The sequence below is a fragment of the Candoia aspera genome, chromosome 1 (assembly GCF_035149785.1).
Source record: "Candoia aspera isolate rCanAsp1 chromosome 1, rCanAsp1.hap2, whole genome shotgun sequence".
Classification (NCBI taxonomy): Eukaryota; Metazoa; Chordata; class Lepidosauria; order Squamata; family Boidae; genus Candoia; species Candoia aspera.
In genome coordinates, this window is record NC_086153.1 from 240,360,389 (window position 1) to 240,372,483 (window position 12,095).

General features: G+C 39.8%; 1 protein-coding gene across 1 annotated transcript in view; it reads left to right on the forward strand.

The window, feature by feature from the left end:
- LOC134507293 (mucin-5AC-like) overlaps positions 1–12,095 on the forward strand; it is a 75,251-nt gene that overhangs the window by 51,997 nt on the left and 11,159 nt on the right. Inside the window, exons 33-38 of the mRNA XM_063317825.1 lie at positions 688–859; positions 1,014–1,264; positions 2,939–3,122; positions 7,428–7,632; positions 9,453–9,631; positions 10,026–10,095. Coding sequence (XP_063173895.1) covers positions 688–859; positions 1,014–1,264; positions 2,939–3,122; positions 7,428–7,632; positions 9,453–9,631; positions 10,026–10,095 — 1,061 coding nt within the window. The remainder of the gene's footprint in view (positions 1–687; positions 860–1,013; positions 1,265–2,938; positions 3,123–7,427; positions 7,633–9,452; positions 9,632–10,025; positions 10,096–12,095) is intronic.

Here is a 12,095-nt window from a genome sequence, read left to right on the forward strand (position 1 = left end):
GACAAAGTAGGGAAGATGAGCATCGTGTAGGATTTTTATCTATGTTTCTTTTTTCTTCTTGTCTACCCTTCCTTTTGGGATGGGATCATCTTAAAATCAGGTTTGTCCTCCTTTGGGGTTTATATTGACCTGTGAACTTGGTTCTTATTTCATGGTTATCAACCTGTTCAGGAGATAGGAATGTTTTAAAAGATCTGAATTTTGGATGCTGAGGTAAAACTTCATAAACAAATGTCAAATTCCAGACATTCCATTTAAGAACAGAAAGGTTATGCAACTCAAGAGAGCTGCAAATAATGCTTTGAACTGATGCAGAACTGAAGTTTAATGGGAAGTAGTATGGAGAGAAAGATATTATAAATAAACTTTGTACATCATTGTCAAATTGTCTATACCTGCTAGTTACTTAAAGACAGTTTCATCAGCTGGGGTAAATACTTTTCTAAGTAGTGTCTCCTTCAGACAACTTTGTTTAAAGAAAGGAAAGGAAGGATCTTGATATCAAGATATTTATGAATTAAATTACAAAATGTAGAGACCAAAAAGTCAAATCTCAGTTAGGTAGGGCAGAAATTGTCTCTTTCCACCTTATTATTCATGAAACGTAATTTAATGGATGGACTATATGCATATACACACAGAGCTTTGTTGGGTCAAACTGTAAACAAGTTTTTTTCCCCCCCACAGGAGGGTGAGACATGGATAGCAAACTGCACCAAAGCAACTTGTTTAGGAAACAACAACATTGTGATAAGTAAAGTGCAGTGTCCACCAGTACAGAACATTGTGTGTGAAAACGGCTATCCACCGATAAAAGTCTTCTCAGAGGATGGTTGTTGTTATCATTATGAATGTGAATGTAAGTTAAATTGTATTTCTGAATGGTTTTGTGTTAATAATGTAGTTTGGTCAACTTTTCATAGTATATGAGTTATTTCACTGATATTATTAATCTCTGGGTTCAGTGTTTTTTTATAGTCCTAACTGTCACCTTTTTTTTCCTAATTTATCAGGTATTTGTAGTCTCTGGGGTGACCTTCACTTTATCACATTTGATGGAATCTACTACACTTTCTTGGACAATTGCACTTACGTACTGGTGCAACAAATTATACCGAAATATGATAACTTTAAAGTCCTTATTGATAATTACTACTGTGATTCAGAAGATCAACTTTCCTGTCCCCAGTCTATTATTATACACTACAATTCTTCAGACATAGTGTTAACTCACCAACGCTTTAATGGAATAGAAGCTAACAAGGTAAAATTTGAAAGTGAGATCCAGTGCCATTCACCAGCAGAACACTCCCCCTTCCTTGTATGTAACCTCCATTCATATCTCAAAATTCTTTAATTCTCTAGAACAAATCTGGGACATGTGTGAGATGTTACAGAGGAATGAGAACTTCTCCTGTGCAAATGGAAATATTCCCACATAATGCCATAAATAGCCCAATGTAAAATATTTCAAGTACCTCTCTTATCATGCAGTCCTAGGCTTGTTTATCAGAAATAAGCCCTTTGAGTTCAAAAGGATTTATTCTGAATAAGGAGCTATCATATTCTCATATATTAATATGTAGAAAATAGTGAGATTTGTTTAGGCCATTAGCCATAAATTAAAGAAGTTAAATATACAGTATGTTGTATCTGGAGATCTGAATGGAGATGGACAGAACCTAAATTTTCAGAAAATTGGGTAGAGACAGTCTTGGGTGATTATGGAGAGGACAAGTGATGACAAGACATGTGTCATGTCATTATGGTGCAACTCAGGTCACAGGCCACATCACTTAGCAGAATCTTCCTACTTCCTACTTTCAAGGGACCATCTAGGGAGATGACTGGGATCTGGCAGAGAAAGGAAGGGTAGAAAAGCCAGCCTTAATCTGCAATGGAGTTTAGACTGAAACCAATTTATAGAACACTGAAGAACCTAATACGGTTACTTTAAAAAATAAAAGGAAACATGATGCAAGACCTCTGCCAAGGAGGAGGAAGAGGGGGAGGGGGAAGGAGGAGGAGACACATCCCAGCATTTCAGAATTTACATAATGGCTGAGACACCAAATTGTAAACATGCATAGATGGGTTCATCTTAAGTCTATATAATAATGTCAAAAAACATAGCAAGAAGGTAAAAGTATCAATATTTCTTAAATTGAATGCCTAACTACTAGTTTTATTTTAAAAAGATAGCCATGTGAAGTTAGTTTTGCATAAAAGAGCACAAAGCATTCTTGTACAAAATAACTATGGCATATTATAAAAATCTAAGAATTATGTACTACTCACTTGGTTTGATTTGCTTAGCGGTACAAAGATGCAGATAAAAGACAATCAGTGTGTGATGAAAAACTTAAGCTTTAGTTATTGGTGCTATGTATGCTTTGAAAATGATTCAGAAAAGATACTCTGGACCTCATACAAGCACAGACCCTTTCTGCTATTCATTAAAGCAGCCCCTCTGTGTGAGCCTGAAAAAAGATGTAGCTACTTTAAATAAATGATTAAGTAAGGTTAATCAGACTCTTAAAGCAGCTGTACCATTTGTTCAGGTTCACAGTGACCCCTGAAAAAAGGGAGTCTGCTTTAGTGAATACCCTGAAGCACCTCTCAGTATATGTCACAAGCATGACTAGATCCATGTGGCTTTTCCTAGCAAATGTGTATCTTGCAACCCTTGGAAAGCCACCTCAGAAGAGGGGAACATCCTCCATAGGATTCTGCAAGGTTTCATGCATATTCAGATCATGTAATTTTAATTTGCTGAGAAATGAATAAGACACATATTAAATAGATTATGCAAATCTATGCAAAATATGTAGATAATTATTTTAAACACGCAGATACATTACTTTTTTAAAAGTACGTGTGATCAAAACTGACTCTGATACAAAACTGCTCTCTGGTGCAAAATCTTTCTTCTATGCAGATCTATTTCAACGGGAAAGTTGTCAAGGCAGGTTTCCAGAAAGACGGTATTTATATCTACACAATTGGCATTAATATGGTGGTTGAAATTCCTGACATTGGAGCTATTATCACCTTCAGTGGTTTAATGCTCTCAGTAAAGATTCCATACAGCAAGTTTAGCAACAATACCGAAGGACAATGTGGTAAGAAAACTGTTTTAATCCCATCAAAGCTCCTGTTGTCCCATGACACATCTGCAACCACTTATGCATTTAAAGCTGAGCTGAAACAGTACTTTTTATATTTTCTGTTAGAAAAATACCTGCTTCTCTCATATACACTTGACTGTCTTCCCAAAATGTCACTTATCTTTCATTCAGCCTGGATATTAGATCTCCTAATTACTGATGCAAATAAAAATGGAAAGCTACAGCATTTATCTCAAAATAAGTGATATTTTTTTCCAGGAATATTCAGTAATATAGTCTAGGGGCTCTGAAAGCAGATCTACAAGGCGTCATAGCATAACTAGGCAATAGCTGCCTCACTAACACACGATGCAAACAGCGAGCTGTCTTCCTGATACTATTTTCTGTAAAAACTCTGTTTTTCCCCAACTGCTTTTATGTCAGCTTTTGCAAACAACTGCAGAACAGCTTCTACTTGCTGCTAAGTATAGTGTGTTTCAAAGTTTTGGTACCATCACTTTTTGACTTGTGGTCTGTTGGCAGAAGGAAGTGCATGCTATTTATTGAAGATGGAGAGTGTTCCAATAGCATTATGAAACTGAGTAAGGAGCTATAAAACATTGGATTCTTGATATCTGCTTTTCTTAAGGGATTGGTGGACTAGATAGATAGATAGATAGATAGATAGATAGATAGATAGATAGATAGATAGATGATAGATAGAATATATTGGTGGAATACTGTATATATACACAATGTGAGTTTGTTTTCAGTCCAGTTTGTCTGCAAACATGGGCAACTTCAAGCTATCCTTTGTTCCTAAACATCTTACTCTATATATATAAAAAAGGATTTTCTCACCCCTATGGGTGGTATGTGTCTTCCTCAACCTCAGGTCCTCTACCAGAGGCCTGGGAGTTTGAGAGAGTTGGGCTGAGAGAAAGTGACTGGCCCAAGGTCACCCAGCCAGCTTTCATGCCAAAGGCGGGACTGGAACTCACAGACTCCTGGTTGCTAGTTCGTTGCCTTAATCACTAGACCAAACTGGTTATAGCTATGGATAGCATAGTGGTTAGAGCACTGCCATTTAATACAGGAGACCAGGGTTCGAATCCTGACTGGTACCTACCTTACCAGTAGGAGTCCTTGGACAAAGCCCCCCAATGCTTCACCTGCCTACCTCAGATATGAGAGTAACATGAACTAAAAGAGTCATGCCAGCTTGGATGTTGCCCAGATTAACAAGGTCTGCACCAGAAGTTGGGGAACCAGGACAATCTGACAATAAGTGGAATACTGGAACAAACCATACATGGATGAGACAAGAGAACCTGGAATTGATGGAATGCTACTACAACAGTAGACCTAATGAGAGGGGATATAGAATGTATGAGGGAACTATGGATGGACAAAAGACCTACATCCACATGAATTGTGAAATAGCTAGTTACCGAATGCTTCAACATAGTGAAAAGGAAACTACTCTCACAATTTGAGATAGACCAACTACACATCGCATCCCGGACTCAGGAAGATCTGGAAGAACAACTGGAGGTCCAGCCAACACCTGAAGCTGGAACTTCACTGCCACCGCCTCCATTACAGAGCACAGCAGCTGATATGAGGCATCAGATCATGGATAAACTAGCTACAGTCAACCCTTGAAACTGATTACCAGGGCTCAGTGGAGAAGTACCATCAGATAGTATGCTAGAATATTCCAATAGAGCCCTCACAACAATCCCTACTGCCACCATAATTCAAACCAATTAATTAGTATACGCTACAACCACCGTAATCCTGGAGATGCTTGGCTACACGGTCAAGAATAACAGCAGTACACCCCCCCGCCCCCGCAAAATGAGGTTGGAGGCTAAGATCAAGGCAACTCAGAGAAAAGTTAGCCAGCTGGTGGAACTACAGAAGGATGTGGAGATTAAGGATAAGACTTGGCTACTGAAAAAATACAAGGGCCCGACTCCATCTGAAGCCCTAGAGACTGCTAAACAAAGGCTCACAGAACTGGCTACCAGGCTAAGGAGATGAACTAGAGAAGCAGAGGCCAAGAAGATAAATGCCCTGTCTCCAAAGAACCATCCAACATGTACGCTCAATTGCAGTGCAATAAGACAGTAACAACAGAGCCACCAACAGCAGAAACTGAACAGTACTGGAAGAACATATGAGAGAAAGACAAGACACATAACACCAGTGCAAAATGGCTGTAGGACCTGAGAGCAGACCACAACGATCTCACAGAACAGGAACTAGTCATCATCACATGATCCACACCTGCTGGCTAAAGAAACTAACAGCAGTGCATGAATGCCTAGTAGTACAGATGAACCAGCTCCTAGCAGCAGGCTCCCCCTCAGACTGGCTAATACAAGGAAGGACAGTGCTGATCATGAAAGATGCACACAAGGGAACAGCACCATCCAACTATATAACCTGCCTCCCCACAACATGGAAAGTCCTATCAGGCATAATAGTCTCCATGCTGAAGGACCATATGGGCCAGTTCATGAGCACAACTCAGAAGGGCATTGGGAATAACACCAGAGGCTCAAAACAACAGTTGTTCATAGATAGAGCGATCGCATGAGACCCAAGGTCTAGACAGACCAATCTGAGCACAGCCTGGATTGACTACAGGAAAGTCTACAACTTCATGCCATACACATGGATCTGTGAATGCCTAGTGGATACAAAGTCAACAGAACACTAAGGATCTTCCTCAAGAACTCAGTGGGACTGTGGAAGACAGCACTGGAAGTCAACTCAAGACAGCTCACACAAGTAGCCATCAAGTGCAGCATATACTAAGGTGATGCACTGTCCCCACTGCTGTTCTGCATAGGCTTGAACCCCCTCAGCCAGATAATCACAAGGACTGTATACAGATACAAGTTCAAGAGTGGAACTACCATCAGCCACCTCCTCTACATGAATGACTTCAAGCTGTATGCTAAGAGTGAACAAGAAATTGACTCGCTGATCCACCTGACACGGATCTACAGTGAGGACATTGGGATGTCATTTGGACTGGAAAAGTGTGGCCAGATGGTAGTAAAGAGAGGGAAGGTAGTTAAGACTGATGGGGTGGAACTACCAGCAGGCCACATAGCAGACATACAGACCAGCTACAAGTACCTTGGTATCCCACAGTCACATGGGAACCACAGTGAGGAGGCAAGGAAGACAGCAATATCCAAGTACCACCAAAAGATAAGACAGGTCCTGAAGAGCCAGCTCAGTGGGAAGAACAAGATCCATGCCATCAACTCATACTCCCTGCCAGTCATCAGATACCCTACCGGTATAGTGAGCTGGCCAAAGGAGGACATGGAGGCTGCCAACGTGAAGACCTGGAAGCTCCTTGCAATGTATGGAGGTTTCTACCCCAAGTCCAACACCCAGAGACTGTACACCAGCCAGAAAGAGGACAGGCAGTGTTTGGTGAGTGTCAAAGCCACTGTCCTGGCCAAAACCTAGAGCATCCAGGATTACATCTGTAAGATGCCATCCAAAGATGAGCTGCTGTAGTAGACAAGGACAGAAGACAGCGGTGGTGAAAGATGTAGCGGTGCCAAGTGACAGCAACGTCAGGAAGAAGGAGTATGAGAAACTGGAGAAGTACCAGGGCCTGAAGGAAGAACTAGAGAGGACATGGAAAGTGAAGGCCAAAGTGGTCCCACTGGTGGAAGGAGCACTTGGGGCTGTGACTCCTAAGCTGGGAGAGTGGCTCCAACAGATCCCAGGAACAACATCAGAGCTCTCTGTCCAGGAGAGTGCAGTGCCAGGAACAGCTAAGATACTGCGTAGAACCCTCAAATTCCCAGGTCTCTGGTAGAGGACCTGAGGTTGAGAAAGTCACATGCCATCCATAGGGGTGAGAAGGAAATTACTATATATTTAACAAGAAAGATGTATAGGAGCAAAGGACAGTTTGAAGTTGCCCATGTTTGCAAACAAATTGGACTGAAAACAAACTCACATTGCAGCAACTATAGCAACAACAGCTACAGTTCTATGATCACTAAAACATGTGGCTGTAAACACAGTGAGTATTACAGTGTACTGTTTGCTATGCCCACCTGAGCAGCAGTAGAGTTTTGTTATATTGCCACCATTGCAGGACCTCAGACTCAAGAGAAATTTCTGTGTATGAAATGAAATCAGTGCCAATGCCTGCATTAGCCTTTGCCAACCTGGTGGTTCACCTTTGGAGGGTGTTTGGTACTAGCAATCTGTTCTCTTTGGTTGGCCTTGGGTCAAAAATCATTTGTGTTTTATATGATTTCATGTTATTTTCCTCAGGTACTTGCACTAACAATAGAACAGATGAATGTCGCTTACCAAATGGTGAAGTAACGGATTGCTCCCACATGGCTCCCCATTGGAAAGTGCCTGATCCTAAAAAAGATTATTGCTTTGGACCAACACCATCTGCACCAACAGTAACTACAACTTCTCCACCTGGAACATGTAGCCCAGCTCCTCTCTGTTCCCTTATTTTGAATGAGTAAGATAGAAACTATTTTATATTTCATTTTTGCTACCCAGTGAATGTAATCATAATGGTGGATTAAATAAGATTTTTTGCTCAAGCAACAGGAATCCCATTATCCCTCTTACCTATGCAGTCTTTTGCACATCTTCAAATCTGCTACAAAGTGTTGAGGAATCTTCCTGTAGATTTTGAAGGCTTGCTAGAAGCTCCAGTGGCAGGGACAAATCCCGATCCTAAGAAAAATTGTTTTGACTCAAAGAATCCCATTTATGGATTCTGACCAGTATCCTCTGATGAACAGAAAATTCTCTCTCTCTCTCTCTCTCTCCCCCTCCCTCCCTCTCTCTCTCAACTAAATGCATTACCTTAATCTAGAGACTTTAGTATGAGGTATAATAGAAAATTGTGCCAAAGTTTAGTTTTCTGCAGTAATAAGTCTTGTTTGATGGGCCTCACAACAGAGCAGCCTTTTTCAACTAAGATTCCATGAGAGAAATTCTGTGAGAGATTGTGAATACATATGCATATGCATATACTCATGTGCCAAAAAATAGCTAGCTGTAGCTATAATGTTTATGCAGCGGGGCCCTGAGACCTGAAAATTATTTCAAGGACTCTTCCAGGGTAAAAAGGTTGAGAAAGGCTGCAATAGAATCTAAGGCTGTTAGTTTATACCAGTGTTTCCGAACCTTGGCAACTTCAAGCTGTGTGGACTTCAGCTCCCAGAATTCCCCAATCAGCCATGTTGAAGTCCACACAGCTTGAAGTTGCCAAGTTTGAGAAACTGGTCTATACAAACTGTATAGTGAACAGTTCTATAATAGGCAGTTTGGGTTGTATTCTAAACATTCTCACATTTCACTTAGCAAGCCTGGCATGGAAATGCAGGCATATCTCTCCAGCTAGGCCAGTTTAGATCCACATATGAAACCCAGAAGTAGAAAACTAGAAGGGAGGATAACCCAGTCTTATATCTATCAGAAAAATCTATTTTCTAATGTTATTGTAGAAAATTTTTTGAGGTTACCCTGGTTAGAATCCTTCAAGTCCACCAAGTTCCCACTTCGGATGCAAATGTTAGTGGAACCAAGCCCATGTCGAGGATCTAGAAAAAGATGTTCAAAATCCAAAAGGACATGTAAACTTTATATGACAATATTATCCTAAGAAGGAAAGCCAGCACATTTTAGTTTCCTGTCCTCTTGTGGGGGAGGGCGAAGAAGAAGGAGCAGGAAGTTATAACTGGGAACAGCAGGAAGTGGGCTGAAGGGGCAGTTCTAAGAGTATCCCTCTTTCAATCAGGGAAATCAGACCAGCCACAAAGAGAACTAGAGGGAAGTTCCTTGCTGCCTAGCTTTACATTTAATGCTTCTAGTGGTAAATAAGATGTAATAAGGCAATCTTTCTCAAACTGTATCTCCCACATTATAACATTTCTGTGGTTACTAAAAAGTGTGTCTCAAAAATGTAATATAAGTTATAACCACATTATAGTTAATTTCCTTTAAATGCTTTCCATTCTGTTGGTTTAATGTACATTTGTACAATCACTGAAAGTTCACAGGTCTTTCCTCCAGAAAACTGTCCTTTTATAATAGATATTGGAAAGATTTTATACCTGGAAAACTTCTAATTCACAGCCAGTATTATCACTTGTGGGAGGTTCTTTGGACCAGAAATTCCAGGTTCTGCCTTTTTTTTTAATCATTCCCTTTCATTTTCCATTTAAAATAGTCCCATGTTCTAAAGGAAGCTCCAACTAAATGAGTAAAGCAATGTGTACTTATTCAGAAATATCTATTCTACACTAAGCACCTCTTGTATTTTTGCAGAATCTTCTCTGAGTGCCATAAGATCATACCCCCAGATCCCTACTTCCGAGGCTGTCTTTTTGATGCTTGCCATATGAAAAATATCTCCACGCAATGTTCAGGATTAGAGATATATGCTTCTCTCTGTGCCTCTAAAGGTGTTTGTATTGATTGGCGAGAGAAGACCAATGATGCATGCCGTAAGTCCTGGAATGTCAATCAGTCCTATTGTGTTTACCAGTGATATGATAATTCCTTCCTCACTTCCTTATTTCTAGCTTTTCAAGTATACCGTCAATGAGAGCTTTGTGTGGCACTCAAAAAAGTGATACCCAGAGAGAGAGGACTTCTGATTCATTTACCAATTAAATATTCCATGCATGTGGCTGGAATCATTGCTTATTTCTATTCATGTAGTTGTTGTTGTAGTTGCTGTGGTGGTTTTTTTTTTCTTCTTTTTTCGATGTGTGTAAATTAGATAATGGGATGGAAAAATCATGAGAAAAAAATTGTACTGAAACTTTTTCCAAATGCCAAATGTATGGAAAATACATTTCTATATAATGATGAGCTTATTTTTCTTCTCATTTATAGCATTTAGCTGTCCTACAGATAAAGTATATGATCCATGTGGCCCCATCAGTCCTCCCACATGTGATAACAGGTAAGTAAAAATCAAAAGAGCCTTGAACGATTACAATTGTCATGATGAAATGAATAACATGCTGAATTTGCATTTAAAATACATAAGTGGAACAAAGTTTTATTATATTCAAAAGAAAAGGAAGAGAAAAGAAGCAGCTCATCAGTGAAAATCGCAAAAGAATAACCAAAAGCAGAAAAGGGTAATAGAAAGAAAAGTGGTGGTGGACGAAGTATTTGGGCTTAGATTTAGGCAATTGTAAGGAGCTGCTTGAATGAACTAGATTTCAGATCAAACTTAATAGAAACGAAATATCCTCCTGATATTGTACACATTCAAATTTCATAATAGGATTATTAAATGCTAGAAATTACCAATGGCCTGAGAGCCAGTTTGGTCTAGTGGTTAAGGTTCTAGGCTAGAAACCAGGAGTCTGTGAATTCTAGTCCCACCTTAGGCATGAAAGCTGGCTGGGTGACCTTGGGCCAGTCACTCTCTCTCAGCCCAGCTCAGTACAATGTAAACTAGCATCCTCGTGGTGCACCCTGGGCAACGTGACTTGTCACGGTTAAATAGTCTACACATCTGGCTGCTGGACCTCACAAGGATTTCCCAGCAAGAAAAAGCAGCATGAACACTGAACTGCTATGCCATATGATTTAATAAAAAAAAACCCCAATGGTCTGAACTTCTAATTATCCATGAGAAATCCTGAAGACCATATGAAGTACCAGGTTACTAGAGTGGGGCAAATGTCCTTATTCTCAGAAGGGGAGCAGGAAAACTACAGATTACTCCATCTGACAATGATATTGGAAAATTCTAGAGCATGGCCAAACACCTTGAAAACAAAGCAATCATTACTAGAAGTTAGCATGGATTTGGTTGAGAATAAGTCTTGCCAGACTAATCCATTTTTTAAAATTAGGTAACTTCCGTTGTTCACTGTGGGAATCTTTATTTCAGTATATCGTTTGACAAAGCAACATATGACATTCTGATTAGCCAGCTAGTTAAATATGGGCAAGATGTCATGTCATTAGGTGGATCCACAGTTAGCTCTCTTTCAGTGCACTTTGAGCTCATCAGTAGTTCCTCATCAAAGTAGAAAGTATCAGGCAGGATGCCAGTACCTTTCAATGTTTCCATTAATGACTTAGCTGAAGAGACAGAAGAAATTGTTATCAGATTTTCAAATGACACAAAACTGGCAAAATTCAAAATAATATCAAGAGATTAGAGAAGTGGGTAAAAATAAAAGAATGGAATTGTATAGGGACAAATGCAAAATTCATCACCTAGGAAGAAAAAAGCATATGCCCAGAAATATAAAAGGGTTATCCAGCTTGGAAACGCATGGATGAAAAGGGAATTGTAATTGATCACAAAGTGACTATGACTTAGCAGTAAGAGGCAGTCCTTGCTTAACAACCGTTCATTTAATGACAGTCTGAAGTTACAACAGCCTCAGAAAAAGGGCTTTATGACCTATACTCACACTTACGACTGTTACTAACCATAGCACCACCTCTACAATCACGTGATCGCAGTTTGGGCGCTTGGCAGCCGGTTTGCATTTATGACCAGTTGCAGCATCCTGTAGTCATGTGATCACAATTTGCAACCATTTTTGCTGGTTTCTGGCAAAAAATGTCCTTTGGGGAAGCTGGATTCACTTAAGAACTGTCTTAAAAATGGTAGTAAAATCAGGTCCAGTCACGTGGTGTATCACTTAATGACCACACCACTTAACAACCAATTTTCCTGTCCCTATTATAGTAATTAAGTGAAGACTGTCTGTATGATGTGACTTTTAAAAAGCAATAGAATTTTAGGCTGCATTAATAGAAACAAATTTTCCAGCTCGCAAGAAATAATTTTCTCCATACTTGGATCTTCCCCTTCAGAGTTTGATTTTGGGGCTTGAATAGCCCCTTCTCACTTCATGATTTATGATGCTTAATGCTATTATAATAAGTTATATTCCTTTCCTCCATCTGCATAATCATATTTGCCCCCAA